The sequence below is a fragment of the Ictalurus punctatus genome, chromosome 7, assembly GCF_001660625.3.
Source record: "Ictalurus punctatus breed USDA103 chromosome 7, Coco_2.0, whole genome shotgun sequence".
In the NCBI taxonomy this organism is placed as follows: Eukaryota; Metazoa; Chordata; class Actinopteri; order Siluriformes; family Ictaluridae; genus Ictalurus; species Ictalurus punctatus.
In genome coordinates, this window is record NC_030422.2 from 32,967,552 (window position 1) to 32,995,126 (window position 27,575).

Here is a 27,575-nt window from a genome sequence, read left to right on the forward strand (position 1 = left end):
ATTTTCACTTAGGGGTGTAGTCACTTTTGTTGCCAGCGGTTTAGACATTAATGGCTGTATGTTGAGTTATTATGAGGGCACAGCAAATTTACACTGTTACACAAGCTGTACACTCACTACTTTACATTGTAGCACAGTGTCATTTCTTCAGTGTTGTCACGTGAAAAGATATCATCAAATATTTACAAAAATATGAGGGATGTACTCACTTTTGTGACATACTGTATATATCAGTAGATAGATAGATAGATAGATAGATAGAGATAGATAGATAGATAGATAGATAGATAGATAGATAGATAGATAGATAATGATTATACCTGGACTCCTCCAATATGGTGGTGGTGAGGGGGGGCACATGATAGGGAAGGCTTGGGGGGGGCTTTAGTTGCAAAAGGTTGTGAACCTCTGTGTTCGATTGATTGTCTAAACAATAAATAGCTCTGAATATCTACTCTTGGTTTGAGCTCTGGGTTTAACCTGTGAAGACTGAATTTGTTATTAAAAAGGATAAGCCAACATAAAGACCAGAGAACTGTCTATGGGAGGAAAGCAAGCCATTTTGAAGCTGAGAAATTATTGAACATATATCAGAGGCATTGTGCAAGCATTGGGCATAGCCAATACAACAATTGGGAATGTCCTGAAAAAGAAAGAAACCACTGGTATACTACCGACCAGACATGGAACAGGTCAGCCAAGGAAAACAACAGCAGTTGATGACAGAAATATTGTGACAGCTTTGAAGAAAAGCACAAAAACAATAGTCAGTGACATCACCAGCAACCTCCACAGGGCAGGGTGAAGGTCTCACTATCCAGTGTTTGAAGAAGACTTCGAGAGCAGAAATACAGAGGTCAAACTACAAGATGTAAACCGCTCATCAGCAGAAAGAATCAGAAAGACCAGATTGGAATTCACAAAGAAATACAGAGATGATCCACAAAAGTTCTGGAACCAAGATGCACCTCTGCCAGAGTGATGGAAAGGCCAAAGTGTTGAGAAAGAAAGGATCTGCTCACGATCCAGAACATACAAGCTCATGGTTCAAGCATAGTGTCATGGCTTGGGCTTGCATGGCTGCTTCTGGAACATTCTCACTAATCTTTACTGATGATGGAACTCATGATGGTAGCAGCAGAATGAATTCAGTCTAATCACTTCAAATTTACACACATAATGAATTTTACCTTTGTTTTTATAAATGTGAACAAAAACAAGAAACTTTTAGATTTTTTTATATTTAACCCTACAATGCACAAATCAAAAAACCTATATCTATCCACTATCAATACTGCTATACTAACTCTATACCAATACTTCTACCATATTTCTATATTAACACTATACAACTATAGCTACTACTCTGACATCCAAACACTCTACTACTATAGATACAATAAACACTAAAAGATCACATTAATGTTCACGGGTAATTTAACCTTTATACCAACACACACTAAATCCATACAACTGTCTATACTACTGCATTAAACTGACAATATCCCAGAGTGGCTACTGCTATACTAACAGAACAATTCCTATTATTAAAAGGAATAGCATGAGAACTGTGAATCTGATCAGAGTATAAATAAATAAATAAATAAATAAATCATTTTCTGTTCATCATTAATTACTTAACAATAACTTTAGCTGTCAAAAAAATATTGACAATATAATCATTAAAATGATACGCACTGTGTACAAATACTAAATCTCATCACTTCTCAATTTGTTTAAATATATATATATTAGAAATGTTAGGCAGTATACACAGTTTCTCATTAAATATTTATATATTTTTATTTAATGGTGTGTTTCAATTCAGCAGTGTTACTCAAATTGAAACGGGCCTGTAAAAATACAACCACTTTATTTTTTAACCATTTCCTGGGTGGAAGAATAAAGCACAATTCTCATCCAGTTTCTACTGGTCTGCTGTTGATTTTGTAAATTAAATGTCATAATATTAGCGTGATTATTATTTTTTATTCATGTATTTGTTAGTAATTGTTTTTAATGTCAGTATCAAAGATGACATTGTGAACACTGTAATGTCTTTGAATATTTTCTTTTAAAATGTCTAATGTTCCTTTTTCTAAAAACAGAAACAAACATAATATATTATTAGAAATGTTCTTTATGCCCACAGCCCATAGTTTTATTCACTTAAATAACGCTAGAATAATTCAAGCAAAACATTACTTTTAAAGTTGATTTATAGTAAAAAGCTTTATTCCTCCTGTCCAATTACAGGAAGAGATACATAAAAAGGATGTTTATAAAATAAATATGAACTATTATTAATGTAGAGAGGATTACCCACTTTTAGGTTTGACCAAGCTTGTAAACGAGCGGCTGTCAATTTCATCTATGACCATCTGCACCCATCTATCTGTGGGATTTACACACACACCGCGACCAAGATATCCGGTAAAACTGCAGAGGAGAGAGAAGATATACGTCAGTGTAAAACTGCAATAAAGACACAAGATTAAACATTTTCATGTGTCCCAAACCTCCAAAATTATTTTTGTTATATTCTAATAAATTTCAAAAACGATCAAATGTTCTTCATGCTAATTTAAAGTTGTATTATAATAAATTTATATGATATTTTATACAAATATAAGGCAATGATGTACATAGAAAAACAATCATTTTCTTCTTATTAATTATTAAATAAAATAAGGGGGTGAAAACTTACATGACTCCAGGATTTGAGCAGTTAGGGTTTGTTTCTTCATACGCTTTAATGAGTATTACAGGGACTGGTCGTGTCTGGTAACGGAAACAGCATCGATTTGGCCCTTTTCCACCTGTGTGAAAACATTCATGTATTTATTTATCAATCATGGCTTAGCACTCTGATTAAATGTTCACTAAGAAATGTTAATAAATGAGGTGTTTATTTTATCTAGTATATTTGAAATTAATGAATTGTTTTTTTGTTTTGTTTTAAATAACAGCACCTGTGACGTGACGCCATGCGAAGGGCAGACGTGTGAAAGACAGCTCTGCGCACTTCGCTAATTTTTCATGATATAATCTGGTGAAATTCGGTACACCCGGTCACACTCTTGCTGATTGAGGTAAACATGGCAAAGAAGTCAAAATCCTCGAGCTCTGGAGACATTAAAAGACATTATGTGTTCAAGATGGAAGCGCGGACGAGCCTGTGGAGCGCGGACTCGTTGTGGGTGCTGCGGCGGGAGAAGAACTCCAGCGCCAACTGTCCCACATGTCGGGGATGATGACGAAGGTTGTTGCTGCCTCGGAAGATCTCGCTGTAATACGACGTCCGATTACCGCGATAGAAGTGAAATTCTCTGAGTTAGTTACAAGAGGCAGAATCGTGCAGTCCGATGGCAGACTTGTCTCGGGGGCTCGTAGGCGTGCATGGACTCTGGGTTTAGGGGACAGGGGACTGTCATGCGCGGGGTTGATGCGCATGTTTTTCTTTTTTATCATTGTTTTGTTCGGGGGGAAGCTCGGGGTTTTATTGTTACATCAATGTTGAATTGTGGTCTTCATAATTTTGTTTTGGCACACGATTCATTTTTTCTGTTATATCAAAATGTCAGATGTTAATATGAGTGTACTGTCTCTCTCCACGTGGACTGTGAATGGGTTGGGACACCCCATAAAAAGAAGGAAGGTCATTACTTTTCTTAAGCGTAAGAAATATGATATTGTGTTTCTTCAAGAAACGCATCTTTCCCCGCAGGAAGCTGAAAAATTTGGGAAGATATGGGGTGGTCATGTTTTCTTTAGTGCTGGCTCAAGTAAGAGCAGGGGAGTCATTATATTGGTAAATAAGCATCTACAATTCAAATGTCTCAAACAGTTTAAAGATAAATTAGGGAGAGTAATTATTGTTTTAGCAGAAATTCAGGGGAAAAGTCTTATTTTGGCTAATATTTATGCACCTAATGCTGATGATCAGGGCTTTTATATAGATCTTGAAGGGATGTTGTATCATCTGCTGGCACCGCACATGATATAATATTGGGAGGAGACTTTAATCTTTTGATGGACTCAGTCCTAGATCATAGTGTTGTAAAAAGTGTATATGCTCCCTAGAGCAACAGTGACGCTTCACAGGATGTGTAAAAATCTTGGTCTTGCAGATATCTGGAGACTTTTGAACCCATCTGGTAGGGACTATACATATTTTTCATCAGTCCATAAGATTTATTCTAGAATAGATTTTTTTTTTTTTGATATCCAAATCACTTATTTCATCTGTTGCTGATTGTTCAGTCGGAAACATTCTAGTCTCAGATCACGCCCTGGTGAGTTTAGAGGTGTGGCCACAAACGGAGAAGAAGAAATCATTTAGTTGGCGCTTTAATGTATCTCTTTTACAAAATCCTGATTTCTGACAAATGTTAAAGACTGAACTTGATGTTTATATGGAGACCAACTGGTCCTCAGTATCCTCTGTGGGCGTGGCGTGGGAGGCACTTAAGGCGGTTCTTAGGGGTCGGATCATACAGTATGCCTCATTCATTAAAAAATCCAAAGCACGAGAACTCGTGGAGTTGGATGGAAATATTAAAAGTGCAGAGGCAGAGCTGAAGCGCCGGATGTCGTCTGATGGTCTCAGAGAATTGACCAGATTGAAATATAGATATAATACTATTTTGTCAAGGAAAATGGACTTTTGGTTATTCAGGGCAAGACAGTCATACTTTGAGTCGGGGGACAAAGCAGGAAAACTTTTGGCTAGATATCTAAAACAGAGGGAGGCCCTTTCTATCATTCCCACAGTGAAGTCTGTTAGTGGTGAAATTTTTACCTCGGCCATTGATATTAATAACGCTTTTAAAGAATTTTACTTTGATCTCTATAGTTCAATGTCTTCGTCTACTGATGAAGATATTAGGAACATTGTGGAACCATTAGAACTCCCGAAACTGACGACAGAGCAAAAATATTCTCTTGATTCTAAGATAACCCTGGAGGAGCTTGGCGAGGTAGTTAAGGCCCTGCCTACAGGCAAGTCTCCAGGGCCAGATGGCTTTGCCGCTGAGTTTTTCAAATCTTTGCTACAGAACTGGCTCCATTTCTGTTAGAAGTTTATACAGAAGCATTAAAGAATGGAAAGCTTCCTCCAACCATGACACAAGCCCGGATCAGTCTGATTCTTAAAAAAGACAAAGATCCAAGTGAGTGTAAAAGTTATCGTCCAATTTCCCAGATCCAGTTAGATGTAAAGATCCTGTTGAAAATTCTGGCTACCCGATTAAGTAAAGTTATGACATCTCTTATACATATAGATCAGGTGGCTTTTATTCGGGCCGTAGCTCTTCTCATAACATTAGACGTCTCATTGATATCATGTGGTCAGTAGCGAATGATCAGTCTCCGGTTGCTGCCATCTCACTTGACGCCGAAAAGGCGTTTGATCTGGTAGAATGGGATTATCTTTTTAAGATTTTGGAAGCGTACGGGTTCGGGAATACTTTCATTGGTTGGATTAAGCTACTTTATAGACACACAGTAGCGGCAGTACAAACAAATGGACTAATTTCAGATTATTTTACTCTAGATAGGGGCACCCGGTAGGGTTGCCCTCTTTCCCCATTATTGTTCTGTCTTGCCCTGGAACCATTAGCAGCTGCGATAAGAAAGGAGAATGATTTTCCAGGGGTGGTGGCGGGAGGTGTGGTGCATAAGCTTTTGCTTTATGCAGATGATATTTTATTATTCGTCTCTGAACCTCCTAGATCTATGCCTTGCCTCCACAGAATTATTAATTCATTTTCCAAATTCTCAGGATACAAAGTCAACTGGTCTAAATCCGAAGCTTTGGCTCTGGCAGCGTACTGTCCAGTAACGGCTTTCAGCCTGGTGCCTTCCAGTGGCCCAAACAGGACATTAAGTATTTGGGTATTTTATTTCCAAAAAATTTGTCCGATTTAGTTAGAGTTAATGTTGACCCGTTAATAAAAAGGTTTTCGAGTGATGTAGACAGGTGGTCTTCTGTACATTTATCTATGATCGGGAAGGTTAATGTTATTAAAATGAGTTGTATTTCAAAATTCAATTACCTGCTACAATCTCTCCCTATAGATGTCCCTCTTTCTTATTTCAAGCAATTTGAGAGTATAGCGAAGTCTTTTATTTGGAATGGTAAGCGTCCCAGGTTAAACAATAAGTCACATAGTCCGGTTGACAAGGGTGGGCTAGGCCTACCCAAGATTCTGTTTTATTATTATGCGTTTGGTCTCAGACATTTGGCTCATTGGTCACTTCCGCCTGAGAGAGCCCCTCCCTGGTTCTGCATTAAACAAGAAGTTCTTGCCCCTATTTTGCCACTGCAAAGCCTTTCCATTAATCTAACCAGAGAAGGTAAATCACACCCCGTTATTTCACATCTGCACTCAGTGTGGAGAAGAGGGTCCAGAGTGTTTGATTCTGATATTTATCTCAATGTTGCCTCGAGCCTATGGCTAAACCCCAAACTACGTATTAAAAAGTCCCCTTTTTGTTGGTCAGAGTGGATCACGAGGGGGGTTAATACACTCGGTGATCTTTATGAGAGTGGTGTGATGATATCTTTTGAAAAATTGGTTCAACATTTTGGGATCCCCAGATCTCGGTTTTTTTAGGTATCTTCAACTACGCCACTTGCTCTGTACTATTTTTGGAAGTAGCATGCACCCCCTAAGGCAGCAGATACTCTGGGAGAGGTGATTTCTGCATTTGGAAGAGGGCATGAAGCATCAGTGTATTACTCCTTGCTGATTCAGAGTCTAGGGGACGGAGTCTCGACCACTCTCAAGAGATTATGGGAGAAAGATTTAAATTTGGAATTGGGGGAGGGAGAGTGGGCTAGGATTTTAAAAAAATATAAAAACTGCATCTAGAGACGCAAGGGTGCGCCTTATACAATTTAAGATTTTACATCGGTTCTATTGGACCCCCGTGAATTTTATAGGCTCGGTCTTAAAGACACCCACCTGCTGGCGATGCCATTCAGAAGATGGAGACACCACACATGATTTTTTGTGGGTGTCGTAAGATCCAAGAATTTTGGTTGAAGGTGCAGAGCTTTGTATGTGAGGTGTTGAACACTCAGATCTCGTTCTGCCCTAGACTCTGTATTTTGGGAGATGGGGAGGTCACAAAATTGGAGGATAGGTACAAAAAAGATTGGGTTTTGACCAGTGTGATGATTGGTAGGCAGGTTATTTTAAGGGGAGGGAAATCAGATGGAGCACCCTCGTTTCCAGAGTGGTATGTGGAGATGGGGAGGGTGGCTGCCTTTGAGGAGGGGTCGAGCAGAAGGATGGGAGTTGGGAATTTCTTCAGGAAGAAATGGAGCAGTTATTTGGCGTTTTGGGGGGACTCTCGAGGAGGGGCGATGGAGAGTATAATTTAGAGATTATTGTATCTTCCTTTGTTTTTTTTAATTGTGTGTATTTTTTATTATTATTATTTTTATTATTAATTTATTTTATCTTTTTGGATATGTGAGTTTATATTCTATTGACCACAGGGGGGTTCGTGGGGGGACCAGGGTGGGGTGACTAGGGTGGGGTGGGAGGTTGGTAGGGGGAGGGGTTATAGTGGGGATTTATGTTAAAACAGTTTGATTCATTATATATGTTGTTTGTCTCTTTGTGTTAACCTGTGAATCAATAAAAGTGTTAATTACAAAAAATAAAAATAAATAACAGCACCTGTAACAGTAGTGTTTAAAAGAGAGATGTTAATAAATTAGAAATTGCAGTTGATGGTGCGTTGCTGTGGTGTAAGAATTCCTCTTGGGGATGCACTGTTTTAGGAAAATAATCAACGTTGGGGTTGTAAACAGTAACTCCGCTTCATCACACCACCCCATCAGTCAGTGTTTTACTGTAACAGCACATCACACACTGTGGTTTATTAACGCTGGATATTTTCAACAACCTCATCATTGTTTTAGGGACTTCAGCGACATTATAAACTAATATAATATTATGTAACTGGTTGTAGTCTGCATTGTGTGTTTTATTTAATCCAGAAAAAAAAATGTAGGCGGACGGCCACTTGGTCGACTCTTTGTTTATTCTCTCTCTCCTCTCTCTCCCATTCAACCGTAACATGAAAGGGAAGAGGAGGAGCCAAAACAGGAAATGACAAAACCAATGACATCACGGCAACCAAAAGGAAAAATACTCAGACAAACAGACAGTCACACCAGGTACACATCTCCTTTTGTGTAATTCTACACATGACATTTATGGAGTATTTTCCATACCCGTTACAATTATGTACAGAAAACTATGTAAAAGTGAACGTTATCTTACACAGGGCCATGGTGATGGACTGAAGGTAGGAGAGAATGAGAGAACATGATGGTAAAGCAGATGATGATGATGATGATGATGGTGAGGATATGAACACAGTCATATTAATGCAGGTATTACCTCAGTGCTCGTCTTATTAGAAGAATGGGAGAGAGAGGTAGCTGCACCTTAAGCTTTACTTCACTAAGGGTCGTTATTATTGCTGTGTCAACATTCGCTGTGAATTTTGTAGGTATGATTCTGATTGGTGTTTTTTTTGTCCTTTTGTATAGTTGGTGCTGTTGTATTAGCCTGCCCTTCATACAGGAAGTCTCAGTCCTCCTATGATGATTATTGTTAATTCCTTCTTGTATTGTTTGCTTCATTCGACTAATGTCTGATGGCGTTGGTTGCTGGTTTTAAATAATTTTCTTCTTATCTATTCCGAATACGATGTTTATATGCGTACTGGCATCGGAAAACTCCTGCATACACGGTTGTTGTAATTATGCCTGAGTTACCCTTCCTAAATACAGAGCCTACAGCTAAGCATCTGTTGGCACCCACAATTCCTTGCGAACTGAGCATGCGCATATATATCTCCTTTCAGTGGATTTTCTGAATAAGGTGTTTACATGCAACAAATTTCTGATTAACAAACACACACACATACATAATATAACAATAATAAAACTAATAGTATATGGCATCACAGAGATATTACTTTATTATATTATTCTATATTGTAAAATGAATAGTTTGGCAAATGGTTGTCCCTTTGAGTAAATAAATGTATTTTTAATTTTTAATTTATTGTAAAAGATCTTTTATTCACTGTAGAAATTCAGAATGTATTATTTATTCACACGGTTAATAAAATCATTAACTGAACCGAGTACTTGGAAAAAGTTACAGCCCAAGAGTGTGTCAATGAATGAATGTTAAGATTTTAGCAAAGCATAAGAAGCCATTCTCCCCTGGTATTTTAAATATTAATGTTATTTTTAAAGAATATTTTGTCTAGTAAGACTTTCCCATGAATTTTTTTTAATGAAGAGTAACACTACAGTTTTGAAATGCTCAATTAAGATGAGCAATTTTTTTTATGGGTTTTTTTTTTTTTTTTTACGAACGCTTTAAGTGCAGTTAATTATTAGTCGTGCTATACGTGCAAATAGACGACTGCTTGAAGCCGTGGGCTGCGTCTCAAATCGCATACTTACCTACTGTATAGTAGCCGAGATACATGTATTTTTCCCCACTACAGGCCTATAGTAGGAAAGTATGCGATTTGGGACACAGCCGAACTCTCTTGTTCGCCGTAAAACGTAAAACTGCCGTGTGTGATCGTGGACAGCTTTACGTTTTTTTTTTACTCATCCACGGCTTCAAGCAGTTGTCTATTAGCACGTATAGCATGACAAATAATTAACCGCACTTAAAGCGTTCGTAAAAAAAAAATTAAAAACACTCAAAACTGTATACGGTCCCATAATGAAGACGAACTGTATGTTGATACGTGAAATTCTGGAGGGACGTCAGACGGCGTGGCGCGGTGACGTAATGACGCGGGCTGTTAATCTAATTATGTTCTATAACATGTAAAACGGGAACATGACAGGAGTATTCTAAAAGTGACTCATGTAAACACCTTAATCACATTATTATCTTACTCAGAGTAAGGTCAATAATTAGATTACTGCTGTTCATGTAAACGTAGTCACTGACTTGTATGGCAGACACTGCACATAAATAGATTAAGTATGTGTGTACAGCGTGTGTCGTGGATATGGTGAAGATTGCTGTGAGGAGACGTTTATTTAACATTTATAGTGGGAGTCTTCAGGGGAGAGGAGTTCATGCTTTGCAGTTTCTCTGTAACAAACAAAGCTGTATTTTTTTACTTGAAGAGAAATAAAAAAGAGAGGATGCCGAGGAAACGAATGTTTACACATTAAACAGGACTATAAACAGATAAAGTATGATGTCGTAACTGCTCGCGAGTCTCTGTGGTATATGAGTAATAACACAACGGTAGCCGTGCTGTTACAGGAAAATAATCAAGTTCAGGGTGTTAGCAGTAACTCCGCTTCATCACACCACCACATCGCTCAGTATTTTACTGTAACAGTGCGACAAACACACAGTTTATTAACGCTGCTTATTCTCAGCAACCTGCTCGTCTTTTTAGAGACTTCAGTATCATTATAAACCAGAGGAGTGTTCAGGAGTAATGACTCCAGTCCAGATGTTTTAACAATTTTCTATCTTACTAGTGTCTACTTAGTGCTTAAGTTAATGCATGTTAACTGATAAAAACAAATGATCACAAGTACAGATAATAATATGTACAAAGCAACATGTTATAAAGGTAAAAAGGTAAGCTTTATCTTACTCTGAGCCGCTGTGAAGGACTGAAGGCAGCCGAGAACCAGCAGAACCAGCAGGAGAGAACGAGAGACCATGGCTGCTGATGATGATCACGATGTGAACAGGACCGTATTAATGCAGATATCACTTCAGCACTGGTCTTATAAGCTGATAAGAGGGGTGTGAGAGTGTGGTCTGATGGTGATGAAATGTTGCACTTTGCTTAAAAGAGAAAAAATTCGTCCATTCCACAGAAAACCAAGCTGCGGTTTTCAACCAAAGACGGAAAGATCTGAGCAGCGTTGACACACTTTCCCAGCCAAACTTACATAAAATAAAATAAACATCAATATAAATAAGTGCAGCTTCACTGGAGTAAAATAATCATTAAACCAGCACGACACATCACACGATACACCAGAGATAATCAATAATTATTATTAATATGTGCCTAATTATTAGCATGGCCTGTACTTCTTTAGTCCCTTCACTGGGTTTTAGTGTGAAGTGCTAAGAACAATATCCTGTTTTATTTTCATCTCTGAATCGAGATTGAAAAAATATATTTTTAAGTAATTTAAATTAGTAAACTAAAACTATTTAAATGAACGTGAGAGAGAAATAGTTTGCAGGTTTTGGTTGCTACCAAAAATCACTAATTGTTTTTTTGACAGGTCTAGGTCAAAGGTCATCATCAAATATATTTATGATGGCAGGTCATTATATATATATATACATTTTTACTTGAAGAGAAAGAAAAAAGAGAGGATGCCGAGGAAACGAATGTTTACACATTAAACAGGACTATAAACAGATAAAGTATGATGTCGTAACTGCTCGCGAGTCTCTGTGGTATATGAGTAATAACACAACGGTAGCCGTGCTGTTACAGGAAAATAATCAAGTTCAGGGTGTTAGCAGTAACTCCGCTTCATCACACCACCACATCGCTCAGTATTTTACTGTAACAGTGCGACAAACACACAGTTTATTAACGCTGCTTATTCTCAGCAACCTGCTCGTCTCTTTAGAGAATTCAGTATCATTATAAACCAGAGGAGTGTTCAGGAGTAATGACTCCAGTCCAGATGTTTTAACAATTTTCTATCTTACTAGTGTCTACTTAGTGCTTAGTAACCGGATTTTATATTATAAATCCGGTTCTGGTGCAATCCTATGCACACACAAGTTCTTTCACATAGATTGTATTCATACATAGTATGGACATGTACATACCTCTTCCCCAAGAAACCAAGCTGTGGCATTCACCTGAAGTGAGCAGCCCAACTTACACCACACAACTATAAACAATAAAATAACGAGAAATCTTCGTTCAAGCTTCGTTCAAGTAAAACTGTAAATCATATTTTAAACAAATCTCCACATCACTCACAATAATATATCGTCATTATTAAATATGCCCAATGATTAGTTTGTGCTGTACTTTAGTCTGTACTTTAGTCCTGTATTTTAGTCTGTACTTTAGTCTGTACTTTAGTCTGTACTTTAGTCTGTACTTTAGTCTGTATTTTAGTCTGTACTTTAGTCCTGTATTTTAGTCTGTACTTTAGTCCTGTACTTTAGTCTGTACTTTAGTCCTGTACTGAGTGTGAAGTGCTGAAGAGAAATATTCTGTTTTATTCTCATAAACAGTTTAAACAAAAACAGAATTAAAATAAAAAAAGTCGTTTAAATAGTAAACTAAAACCTATTTACATGAATAAATCTGAAAATCTGCTTTGATCAACAGAAACTGTGTGTGTGTGTGTGTGTGTGTGTGTGTGTGTGTGTGTGTTTGTGTGTGTGTGTGTGCGTGCGTGTGTGTGTGTGTGTGTGTGTGTGTGTGTGTGTTTGTGTGTGTTGTGCTGATGAGGATAGTGATTAAGATAAGATAGTGATTACCATGCTATTTTCTCTCTCTCCCTCTCTCTCTCTCTCTTAAACATGCACACACACACACACACACACACACACACACACACACACACACACACACACACACACACACACACAAACGTTTAACCCATTCCTATTTCTGTTGGGGTTTTTTTTTGTACCTAGATTTCATAAAATAAAACATTTTTTTAAAGATGTGTTGTGTTTTATAACTTTTTACCTTGATAGAGACAAATTTTAACCTCTAAAGCTGCTGAATTCTGGACTGTGATTGGTCAGAAGCTGTTGATTTGTGCAGATCTAATACGAACGAGCACATTAAAATAAAAGCTGTGACTTCTATAACACACTGTTACTGTATATAAACCTGAAATAATAAAACGGGATAAAATCCACAAGTCAGAAATAATGAGATTATTATGTCAAAAATAAGGAGGTGAGATTTTGCAGCTTGTGGTTCGGAGCGTTTTAGTGTTCGTCCACGAGGTAGTGAGAGTGAAGCGTTTTGTACAGACATTCGTTTAAGGAAATTCTTTTTATTTCTCATTTATAATGATAATTATTTTGCCTATCTATATGTGTAGCTCTGTATCTGTCAGTCTATAATACAGTAGATACACAGAAATGTTGAGGATGGGAACTTCTGCAGTAAACAACAACATGTCTCATAATACTGTGATTATTTACTGACCTTCATTCTTCTATTATTTTTACAATCTATAGCCATAGTCTTACAGTGTGTATATAGGTCTATATGTATTTGTTTGTTTTTCATCTTATATAAATAACTTTTATTTTCAAACTTTTTTATTAAACATTGCTATCAAAGATGTGATATCATTAATCTCTTAATGTAACTAACATTGATTTCTTTTCAATGTGAAAATGTGATTTACACTTTAATGACTTTTACAGTTATTGGATTCTTCAGGTATGTGATGCAATACACATCTGCTCCATTTGGACCTGTGTGAAAACATTTATGCATTCATTTATCAATCATGGATTAGCACTCTGATACAATGCTTACTAAATAATTAAAGACATGAGATGCTTTTATATCTGGTATGTTAAATACCGAAGCAGTACTGAATTCTGGATTCTGATTGGTCACAAGGCGCTGACCCATTTTATATAATAGCAGCTATGAAATTAATGCAGCTGCAAATCACAGTTTTTTAGTTTTGTTTTTAATCCGGTGAGGTGGAGCATTCACCATAAAAGTGACTGAGACGTTAGAGTGTCTACACTTCATAACAGTCAGATGTAAAGCAGTAACTTTACGTTTTCTGACATCTTCAGGAGTTTACGCTTTGCCGTTTCTTGGTAGCATGGCAAACTGTGTTTATATTTGTTTTGTTTTGTTTTTTTCCAAAATTCAAGAGATTAAAAAAAGTTGAAGGAGGAAGCAACTGTTTATAGCTGCTACACTGTAAATGAGAACAGGAACTAACTTGTTTCATGGACGTTCCACAACATTACAGTACACCTAACTATATACAGACCAAAAGCATATACACTACTAAAACTGTACCACTATAGATACTGTTATACTGACACTACACCACTATAAACACTGTTATACTTACACTACACCACTATAGATACTGTTATACTTACACTACACCACTATAGATACTGTTATACTTACACTACACCACTATAGACACTGTTATACTTACACTACACCACTATAGATACTGTTATATTAACACTACACCACTATAGATACTGTTATACTTACACTACACCACTATAGATACTGTTATACTTACACTACACCACTATAAACACTGTTATACTTACACTACACCACTATAGATACTGTTATACTTACACTACACCACTATAGATACTGTTATACTTACACTACACCACTATAGACACTGTTATACTTACACTACACCACTATAGATACTGTTATATTAACACTACACCACTATAGATACTGTTATACTTACACTACACCACTATAGATACTGTTATACTAACACTATACCACTATAGATAGTGTTATACTAACACTACACCACTATAGATACTGTTATACTTACACTACACCACTATAGATACTGTTATACTTACACTACACCACTATAGACACTGTTATACTAACACTACACCACTATAGACACTGTTATACTTACACTACACCACTATAGATACTGTTATACTTACACTATACCACTATAGATACTGTTATACTTACACTACACCACTATAGATACTGTTATACTTACACTACACCACTACAGATACTGTTATACTTACACTACACCACTATAGATACTGTTATATTAACACTACACCACTATAGATACTGTTATACTTACACTACACCACTATAGATACTGTTATACTTACACTACACCACTATAGATACTGTTATATTAACACTACACCACTATAGACACTGTTATACTTACACTACACCACTATAGATACTGTTATACTTACACTATACCACTATAGATACTGTTATACTTACACTACACCACTATAGATACTGTTATATTTACACTACACCACTACAGATACTGTTATACTTACACTACACCACTATAGATACTGTTATACTTACACTACACCACTATAGATACTGTTATACTTACACTACACCACTATAGATACTGTTATACTTACACTACACCACTATAGATAATGTTATACTAACACTACACCACTATAGATACTGTTATACTTACACTACACCACTATAGATACTGTTATACTTACACTACACCACTATAGACACTGTTATACTTACACTACACCACTATAGATACTGTTATACTTACACTACACCACTATAGACACTGTTATACTTACACTATACCACTATAGATACTGCTATACTTACACTACACCACTATAGACACTGTTATACTTACACTACACCACTATAGATACTGTTATACTAACACTACACCACTATAGATACTGCTATACTTACACTACACCACTATAGATACTGTTATACTTACACTACACCACTATAGATACTGTTATACTTACACTACACCACTGTAGATACTGTTATACTTACACTACACCACTGTAGATACTGTTATACTAACACTACACCACTATAAATACTGTTATACTTACACTACACCACTATAGATACTGTTATACTTACACTACACCACTATAGATACTGTTATACTTACACTACACAACTATAGATACTGTTATACTTACACTACACCACTATAGACACTGTTATACTAACACTACACCACTATAGACACTGTTATACTAACACTACACCACTATAGACACTGTTATACTTACACTATACCACTATAGATACTGCTATACTTACACTACACCACTATAGATACTGTTATACTTACACTACACCACTATAGATACTGTTATACTTACACTACACCACTATAGATACTGTTATACTTACACTACACCACTATAGATACTGTTATACTAACACTACACCACTATAGATACTGTTATACTAACACTACACCACTATAGATACTGTTATACTTACACTACACCACTATAGATACTGTTATACTAACACTACACCACTATAGATACTGTTATACTTACACTACAGCACTATAGATACTGTTATACTTACACTACACCACTATAGATACTGTTATACTAACACTACACCACTATAGATACTGTTATACTAACACTACACCACTATAGATACTGTTATACTAACACTACACCACTATAGATACTGTTATACTTACACTACACCACTATAGATACTGTTATACTAACACTACACCACTATAGATACTGTTATACTTACACTACACCACTATAGATACTGTTATACTTACACTACACCACTATAGATACTGTTATACTTACACTACACCACTGTAGATACTGTTATACTTACACTACACCACTATAGATACTGTTATATTAACACTACACCACTATAGATACTGTTATACTTACACTACACCACTATAGATACTGTTATACTTACACTACACCACTATAAATACTGTTATACTTACACTACACCACTATAGATACTGTTATACTTACACTACACAACTATAGATACTGTTATACTTACACTACACCACTATAGACACTGTTATACTAACACTACACCACTATAGACACTGTTATACTAACACTACACCACTATAGACACTGTTATACTTACACTATACCACTATAGATACTGTTATACTTACACTACACCACTATAGATACTGTTATACTTACACTACACCACTATAGATACTGTTATACTTTCGCTACACCACTATAGATACTGTTATACTTACACTACAGCACTGTAGATACTGTTATACTAACACTACACCACTATAGATACTGTTATACTAACACTACACCACTATAGATACTGTTATACTAACACTACACCACTGTAGATACTGTTATACTTACACTACACCACTATAGATACTGTTATACTTACACTACACCACTGTAGATACTGTTATACTTACACTACACCACTATAGACACTGTTATACTTACACTATACCACCACTGTAGAAAATACCATATTATACTAAAATTATTAAACTATAGACAGTGGACAGTAGGCTAATTTTTCTGTTATTTCAGTTAACGAAGTGATATGGAACTGTAATGTGGTGAAGACCTGACTGGAACTACTTTAGCTGTGCATTAACTGAAAACTAACTGCACACCTCAGAACGTCTGTCAGCCAATCAGAATCGAGAATTCAACAGCACTGTGGTGTAAGACTATAAAAAACCATAGTAATATGTACACTAATATAAATACTAAAATGCAGACAGAAATACTGTATAGTGTACAGTACACAGTGTACAGTACGATTACTTCACTTACGTACCATAATGGATGCGGCAGGAGAATCTGTCTTGTCAGACTCTGGTGAAACAATAAAAGATGTTATTAATTTTCATTTTAAATATAATTATACCAACATATACTAAAATAACAACTGTACATACATATTAACACTGTTCCACTACAGAAACTACTCTAATAACACTATGCACCTACAGATACTATACTAACACTGCACCACTATAGATACTTTTATACTAACACTTTAACACTTTAGATACTACACTGCTGTACTTAGGGCTGATTTATACTTCTGCAAGTGTGTATCTGTGACCAGCTCAGGATGTCATGCAAGGATCACACAGTGAAGTCTTTATACCTCCACATTACAAGTGCATGTCCACTAGGGTCAGTGTTGTATGCACCACACCAGAATTTACAGACTTACGCAGGAAAGAAGAGCATAAACAAAAGTTGTGTGGTAGTCATATTTGTCTAATTTGGTGAAGATAAAATGAACCACTTCGGATGAGTTAGAAAAAAATGGTTTTCAGAAAATTCAAAATGGCAGAAATATTTTCAGGAGGAAACCGTCTACATTCGACTCAGGACGAGCCGAGGAATCAAACAAAAAACAAGGATTTTGTTTCTAGGCCTTACAGATAAAAAGTTATTAGCATAAACGTAAGTCAACATTTGAGCAGATGGTGGTGCTAGACGGTTTGAGATGAAGATTCCAACCTTGCTATGCTTAATGCTGAGACTGTCCTCTATCTCTGTGCCAAATTTCATAACTTTCCTGCAAGCAGTTCTATGCGCTGCCATAGACTCGAGCGGAAGAAGAAGAAAAAGAAGAAACTAACGGATACAACAGGTGCCTCGCACCTTCTGTGCTTGGCCCCTAATTACCTGATTTCTCTGTGTAATCCTGTTGAGCTGGAGGACTTGTAGCTAAAATAGAAAACAGCAAATCTTTACTCACAGAGATAACACGTGAAACTCAACACCGGCTGTGAGGCTGAAACACTACCCACTGTGCAGCATTTTTAGTTTATATACTGTAAAATATGCAGACCTGTAGCACTATAAATACTATTATACTAACACTGTAGCACTATAAATACTACTATACTAACACTGTAGCACTATAAATACTACTAAACTAACACTGTAGCACTATAAATACTACTATACTAACACTGTAGCACTGTAAATACTACTATACTAACACTGTAGAACTATAAATACTACTATACTAACACTGTAGCGTTATAAATACTACTATACTAACACTGTAGCACTATAAATACTACTATACTAACACTGTAGCACTGTAAATACTACTATACTAACACTGTAGCACTATACATACTACTATACTAACACTGTAGCACTATAAATACTACTATACTAACACTGTAGCACTATAAAAACTACTATACTAACACTGTAGCACTATAAATACTACTATACTAACACTGTAGAACTATAAATACTACTATACTAACACTGTAGCGTTATAAATACTACTATACTAACACTGTAGCACTATAAATACTACTATACTAACACTGTAGCACTGTAAATACTACTATACTAACACTGTAGCACTATACATACTACTATACTAACACTGTAGCACTATAAATACTACTATACTAACACTGTAGCACTATAAAAACTACTATACTAACACTGTAGCATTATAAATACTACTATACTAACACTGTAGCACTGTAAATACTACTATACTAACAATTCCATAATAGTTATGGGTACTCTAACACTATCCCACTATTTATATTATTATAATACTAAAGATAATGCTGTATTAGATACACAAATGTAGGTTCTACCATAATAACACTATACATCTGTATTATTATTGGTGTCTGGCACTTCAGTCTTGTAAGTGAAAGGTGTTCCACAGGCCAGGGGCGCAGGTGGCTTTGACAGATTTCCTCTCGGAAAGGTTGGGGGAGTCAGCTGATCAATAATTCTACCATATATCTATATTAACATTATACTAACTATAGCTACTACTCTGACATACAAACTCTCTACTACTATAGATACAATAAACACTAAAAGATCACATTAATGTTCACAGGTAATTTAACCTTTATACCAACACACACTAAATCCATACAGCTGTCTATACTACTGCATTAAACTGACAATATCCCAGAGTGGCTATTGCTATACTAACAGAACAATTCCTATTAGTAAAAGGAATAGCATGAGAACTGTGAATCTGATCAGAAAATAAATAAATAAATAAATAAATAATTTTCTGTTCATCATTAATCATTACTTAACAATAACTTTAGCTATCAAAAAAATTATTGACAATATAATCATTAAAATGATACGCACTGTGTACAAATACTAAATCTCATCACTTCTCAATTTGTTTAAATATATATATTAGAAATGTGAGGCAGTATAGACAGTTTCTCATTAAATATTTATATATTTTTATTTAATGGTGTGTCTCAATTCAGCAGTGTTACTCAAATTGAAACGGGCCTGTAAAAATACAACCACTTTATTTTTTAACCATTTCCTGGGTGTTTATAAAAAGGATGTTTATAAAATAAATATGGACTATTATTAATGGAGAGAGGATTCCCCACCTTTAGGTTGGACTGAGGTTGTAAACTTTCGGTTGTCAATTATTTTCAAGCGTTCCTGCACCCACTGATCTTTGGGATCTGCACACTGCCCACCCACACCACTATTTACAGTAAAACTGCAGAGGAGAGAGAAGATCAGTGTAAAACTGCAATAAAGACAGAAAATTAAACACTCATGTGTCCCAAACCTCCAAAATTATTTTTGTTATATTCTAATAAATTTCAAAAACTATCAAATGCGCTTCATGCTAATTTGAAGTTGTATTATAATAAATTTATTAGATATTTTATACAATTATTAGGCAATGATGTACATAGAAAAACAATAATTTTCTTCTTATTAATTATTCAAATACAATAAGGGGGTGAAAACTTACATGACTGCAGGATTTGGGCAGTGATCGTCTGTTACTCTGTACGCTGTAATGTATATTTCAGGGATTGGATGTGTCTGGTAACCGCTACAGCATTCCACTGGTCTAAATGCATCTGTGTGAAAACATTCATGTATTTATTTATCAATCATGCCTTAGCACTCTGATTAAATGTTCACTAAGAAATGTTAATAAATGAGATGCTTTTTTTATCTAGTATATTTCAAATTAACTAATTAATATTATTTTTTTAGAAGAGCACAGTAGTGCTACAACAGCTGCTATAACGTCATTCAACAACATTACAGATAACTATAAACGGGTTAAAAGCGAGACGTGTCGTTCGTTAATAAATTAGAAATTGCAGTTGTTGGTGCGTTGCTGTGGTGTAAGAATTCCTCTTGGGGATGCACTGTTTTAGGAAAATAATCAACGTTGGGGTTGTAAACAGTAACTCCGCTTCATCACACCACCCCATCAGTCAGTGTTTTACTGTAACAGCACATCACACACTGTGGTTTATTAACGCTGGATATTTTCAACAACCTCATCATCTTTTTTATGGACTTCAGCGACATTATAAACTCGATGCAGTTATTGCAAGCGAGGGAAATGCAACCAAATATTAAGTGTTATTTATTTGACTTTACTTTGTGGTCAGAGCTGCAAAGCCCTTTCGAGTGCAGGACATACGAGTGCATTTATACTTTTATTCACATAAACTTTGGGTGTTTAATCATTTGTTTGTTGTTTAAAAAATCTAGATGTAAATATCAGGAAATGAAAGCTGAAATTCTGATCTATCGTTTCATATTCGTCTTTTGATCTGAAGCCCAAATGTCCTCAGTAGCTGCGTTTACATGGACAACAATAATCCACTCTTAATCCGATCAAGACCGTACTCTGATTAAGAAACTACCATGTAAACAACAATTTGTATTTACCTTAATCTAATTAAGGTCATAATCAAAGTAAGCAATAAACTAATTAAGATAGGTGGAGTACTCCTGTTTTAGTCGCATTATGGACGTGTAGTAGTGACATGTAAACACCTTAATCTACTATACTACTATACTAACACTATACCACTATGGATTCTACTATACTATACTACTATACTAGTATAAATACTACTATACTAACACTGTAGCACTATAAATAGTAGAATACTACAGCTATTCCAAGCCTCTACAGATATGAACAGCAACACTATAGATACTATAACATTAACAATACCCCAATAGACATTACTTTGCTATACTAATACTATCCCACTTTTTCTATTATTATAAAAAATATATATGATAATGCTATACCACGCATCCTAAAGTAGATTCTACCAAAATAACAACAGTAGATACTACTATGGCACTGCAGATAAAACTATAATATACTAAAACTCTAGACATTCCTATTAATAATATATAGGCCATAAAGTGTAATCAGTGTGTGTAACTACAAAATTTACTAATGTTTGGATATGTTAATCAGGTATAATCTGGTATGTTTACCCAACAGTTAAGACTTCATACAGTGTCTGCTTCAGTATGTCACAGTACATGTTGGCATTCGTGGTTCCCTCAATGAACTGTAGCTCCCCAGTGCCGCAGCACTCATGCAGCCCCAGACCATGACAATCCCACCACCATGCTTGACTGTAGGCAAGACACACTTGTCTTTGTACTCCTCACCTGGTTGCTGCCACACACGCTTGACACCATCTGAACCAAATAAGTTTATCTCGGTCTCATCAGACCACAGGACATGGTTCCAGTAATCCATGTCCTTAGTCTGCTTGTCTTCAGCAAACTGTTTGCGGCCTTTCTTGTGCATCATCTTTAGAAGAGGCTTCCTTCTGGGACGACAGCCATGCAGACCAATTCGATGCAGCGTGCGGTGTATGGTCTGAGCACTGACAGGTTGACACCCCACGCTTCAACCTCTGCAGCAGTGCTGGCAGCACTCATACGTCTATTTCCCAAACACAACCTCTGGATATGACGCTGAGCACATGTACTCAACTTCTTTGGTGGACCATGGCGAGGCCTGTTCTGAGTGGAACCTGTCCTGTTAAACTGCTGTATGGTCTTGGCCACCGTGCTGCAGCTCAGTGTCAGGGTCTTGGCAATCTTCTTATAGCCTAGGCCATCTTTATGTAGAGCAACAATTCTTTTTTTTCAGATCCTCAGAGAGTTCTTTGCCATGAGGTGCCATGTTGAACTTCCAGTGTCCAGTATGAGGGAGTGTGAGAGCGATGACACCAAATTTAACACACCTGCTCCCCATTCACACCTGAGACCTTGTAACACTAACAAGTCACATGACACCGGGGAGGGAAAATGGCTAATTGGGCCCAATTTGGACATTTTCACTTAGGGGTGTACTCACTTTTGTTGCCAGCGGTTTAGACATTAATGGCTGTATGTTGAGTTATTATGAGGGCACAGCAAATTTACACTGTTACACAAGCTGTACACTCACTACTTTACATTGTAGCACAGTGTCATTTCTTCAGTGTTGTCACGTGAAAAGATATCATCAAATATTTACAAAAATATAAGGGATGTACTCACTTTTGTGACATACTGTATATATCAGTAGATAGATAGATAGATAGATAGATAGATAGATAGATAGATAATGATTATACCTGGACTCCTCCAATATGGTGGTGGTGGGGGGGGCACATGATAGGTAAGGCTTGGGGGGGGCTTTAGTTGCAAAAGGTTGTGAACCTCTGTGTTAGACTGATTGTCTAAACAATAAATAGCTCTGAATATCTACTCTTGGTTTGAGCTCTGGGTTTCACCTGTGTAGACTGAATTTGTTATTAAAAAGGATAAGCCAACATAAAGACCAGAGAACTGTCTATGGGAGGAAAGCAAGCCATTTTGAAGCTGAGAAATGATTGAACATATATCAGAGGCACTGTGCAAGCATTGGGCATAGCCAATACAATAATTGGGAATGTCCTGAAAAAGAAAGAAACCACTGGTATACTACAGACCAGACATGGAACAGGTCAGCCAAGGAAAACAACAGCAGTTGATGACAGAAATATTGTGAGAGCTTTGAAGAAAAGCACAAAAACAATAGTCAGTGACATCACCAGCACCCTCCACAGGGCAGGGTGAAGGTCTCACTATCCAGTGTTTGAAGAAGACTTCGAGAGCAGAAATACAGAGGTCAAACTACAAGATGTAAACCGCTCATTAGCAGAAAGAATCAGAAAGACCAGATTGGAATTCACAAAGAAATTCAGAGATGATCCACAAAAGTTCTGGAACCAAGAGGAACCTCTACCAAACTGATGGAAAGGCCAAAGTGTTGAGAAAGAAAGGGTCTGCCCACGATCCAGAACATACAAGCTCATGGTTCAAGCATAGTGTCAGGGCTTGGGCTTGCATGGCTGCTTCTGGAACATTCTCACTGATCTTTACTGATGATGGAACTCATGAGGATAGCAGCAGAATGAATTCCATATAATCACTTCAAATTTACACACATAATGAATTTTAACTTTGTTTTTATAAATGTGAACAAAAACAAGAAACTTTTAGATTTTTTTATATTTAACCCTACAATGCACAAATCAAAAAACCTATATCTATCCACTATCAGTACTGCTATACTAACTCTATACCAATAATTCTACCATATTTCTATACTAACACTATACAACTATAGCTACTACTCTGACATCCAAACTACTACTATATATACAATAAACATTAGAAAGATCACATTAATGTTCACAGGTAATTTAACCTTTATACCAACACACACTAAATCCATACAACTGTCTATACTACTGCATTAAACTGACAATATCCCAGAGTGGCTATTGCTATACTAACAGAACAATTCCTATTATTAAAAGGAATAGCATGAGAACTGTGAATCTGATCAGAAAATAAATAAATAAATAAATAAATAAATAAATAAATCATTTTCTGTTCATCATTAATCATTACTTAACAATAACTTTATCTATCAAAAAAAATATTGACAATATAATCATTAAAATGATACGCACTGTGTACAAATACTAAATCTCATCACTTCTCAATTTGTTTAAATATATATATTAGAAATGTGAGGCAGTATACACAGTTTCTCATTAAATATTTATATATTTTTATTTAATGGTGTGTCTCAATTCAGCAGTGTTACTCAAATTGAAACGGGCCTGTAAAAATACAACCACTTTATTTTTTAACCATTTCCTGGGTGTTTATAAAAAGGATGTTTATAAAATAAATATGGACTATTATTAATGGAGAGAGGATTCCCCACCTTTAGGTTGGACTGAGGTTGTAAACTTTCGGCTGTCAATTATTTTCAAGTGTTCCTGCACCCACTGATCTTTGGGATCTGCACACTGCCCACCCACACCACTATTTACAGTAAAACTGCAGAGGAGAGAGAAGATCAGTGTAAAACTGCAATAAAGACAGAAAATTAAACAGTCATGTGTCCCAAACCTCCAAAATTATTTTTGTTATATTCTAATAAATTTCAAAAACTATCAAATGTGCTTCATGCTAATTTGAAGTTGTATTATAATAAATTTATTAGATATTTTATACAATTATTAGGCAATGATGTACATAGAAAAACAATAATTTTCTTCTTATTAATTATTCAAATACAATAAGGGGGTGAAAACTTACATGACTGCAGGATTTGGGCAGTGATCGTCTGTTACTCTGTACGCTGTAATGTATATTTCAGGGATTGGATGTGTCTGGTAACCGCTACAGCATTCCACTGGTCTAAATGCATCTGTGTGGAAACATTCATGTATTTATTTATCAATCATGCCTTAGCACTCTGATTAAATGTTCACTAAGAAATGTTAATAAAAAGAGATGCTTTTTTTATCTAGTATATTTCAAATTAACTAATTAATATTATTTTTTAGAAGAGCACAGTAGTGCTATAACAGCTGCTATAACGTCATTCAACAACATTACAGATAACTATAAACGGGTTAAAAGCGAGACGTGTCGTTCGTTAATAAATTAGAAATTGCAGTTGTTGGTGCGTTGCTGTGGTGTAAGAATTCCTCTTGGGGATGCACTGTTTTAGGAAAATAATCAACGTTGGGGTTGTAAACAGTAACTCCGCTTCATCACACCACCCCATCAGTCAGTGTTTTACTGTAACAGCACATCACACACTGTGGTTTATTAACGCTGGATATTTTCAACAACCTCATCATCGTTTTTAGGGACTTCAGCGACATTATAAACTCGATGCAGTTATTGCAAGCGAGGGAAATGCAACCAAATATTAAGTGTTATTTATTTGACTTTACTTTGTGGTCAGAGCTGCAAAGCCCTTTTGAGTGCAGGACATACGAGTGCATTTATACTTTTATTCACATAAACTTTGGGTGTTTAATCATTTGTTTGTTGTTTAAAAAATCTAGATGTAAATATCAGGAAACGAAAGCTGAAATTCTGATCTATCGTTTCATATTCGTCTTTTGATCTGAAGCCCAAATGTCCTCAGTAGCTGCGTTTACATGGACAACAATAATCCACTCTTAATCCGATTAAGACCGTACTCTGATTAAGAAACTACCATGTAAACAGCAATTTTTACTTACCTTAATCTAATTAAGGTCATAATCAAAGTAAGCAATAAACTAATTAACACAGGTGGAGTATTCCTGTTTTAGTCGCATTATGGACGAGTAGTAGTGACATGTACACACCTTAATCACATTATGAGCATCATGTGGGAGTTTTCACTGCATTTTGCAACAGGACACGATCACACACGGCAGCGCAACTGTTTTACGGCGAACAAGAGAGTACGGCTGTGTCCCAAATCGCATACTTTCCTACTACAGGCCTGTAGTGGGGAAAAATATATGCATCTTGGACACTATATAGACGTTAACTACGCGATTTGGGACACACCCACGGCTTCAAGCAGTTGTCTGTTTGCACGTATAGCATGACTAATAATTAACTGCACTTAAAACGTCCGTAAAAAATTCAATAAAAACACCCAAAACTGTACACGGTTCCATAACAAAGACGGACTGTATGTTGACATGTGAAATTCTGGAGGGACGTCGGACGGCGTGGCGCGGTGACGTCATGACGTGTGCTGTTAATCTAATTATGATCTATAACATGTAAAACGGGAACATGACTGGAGTATTCTAAAAGCGACTCATGTAAACACCTTAATCACATTATTATCTTACTCAGATTAAGGTAAATAATTAGATTACTGCTGTCCATGTAAACGTAGTCATTGACGAAAAGAAAAAGGGGCTTTTCTGTTCCAATACTTTTGGAGGGGACAGTATAACCATAAAGCTCACTAACTCGCTCCCCCCCCCCTCTCTCTAGCTCTCTCTCACTCTCTAGCTCTCTCTCTCTCTAGCTCTCTCTCTCTCTCTAGCTCTCTCTCTCTCCCTCTCTCTCACTCTACACACAGTTCCCTATACAGTTTTCAAAATGTCGGTTGAGTCGACAAGGCAGTTATCTGGTGGCCAGATTACAGACATAAAATGCAGAAAACAAATAAACATCTTTGAAATATTAAAACATTCGTGTATTGTCGGTACTTTATTTATTTCATTAATAGGACTTTTTTGTGTGAAGAAAACGATTAATTCCAATACAGGTCATATTGACCCCCCTTTATACATTCGTGTAGGTCATTTGATTCATGCATAGTCGGGTTAAATATAAAAAAAAATCTAAAAGTTGTGCGTTATAGCTGACACCTATATGAAGAAACTAAAAGATTCAATAGGTGCCTCGCACCTTCTGTGCTTGGCCCCTAATTACCTGATTCCTCTGTGTAATCCTGTTGAGCTGAAGGACTTGTAGCTAAAATAGAAAACAGCAAATCTTTACTCACAGAGATAACATGTGAAACTCAACACAGGCTGAGAGGTTGAAACACTACCCACTGTGCAACATTTTTAGTTTATATACTGTAAAATATGCAGACCTGCGCGTCTACAAGTGGAGATACTGTAGTTACATGATTCATTCACTTACATTCTATATCGGGTGAGGCAGTAGAAACAGGTTCGGGAGTAGAAACAGGTTCGGGAGTAGAAACAGGTTCGGGAGTAGAAACAGGTTCTGGTTGAAACACAATAAGATCATATTAATCTTAGCGGGTAATTTAACCCTTATACCAACACATACTAAAACCATACAACTGTCTATACTACTATACTA

General features: G+C 36.2%; 1 protein-coding gene across 1 annotated transcript in view; it reads right to left on the reverse strand.

The window, feature by feature from the left end:
- LOC108261720 (uncharacterized) overlaps positions 1 to 27,575 on the reverse strand; it is a 56,373-nt gene that overhangs the window by 21,544 nt on the left and 7,254 nt on the right. Inside the window, exons 6-11 of the mRNA XM_053681866.1 lie at positions 27,390 to 27,476; positions 27,174 to 27,215; positions 25,032 to 25,143; positions 24,655 to 24,770; positions 20,362 to 20,473; positions 19,985 to 20,100 (exon numbers count right to left, since the gene is read on the reverse strand). Coding sequence (XP_053537841.1) covers positions 19,985 to 20,100; positions 20,362 to 20,473; positions 24,655 to 24,770; positions 25,032 to 25,143; positions 27,174 to 27,215; positions 27,390 to 27,476 — 585 coding nt within the window. The remainder of the gene's footprint in view (positions 1 to 19,984; positions 20,101 to 20,361; positions 20,474 to 24,654; positions 24,771 to 25,031; positions 25,144 to 27,173; positions 27,216 to 27,389; positions 27,477 to 27,575) is intronic.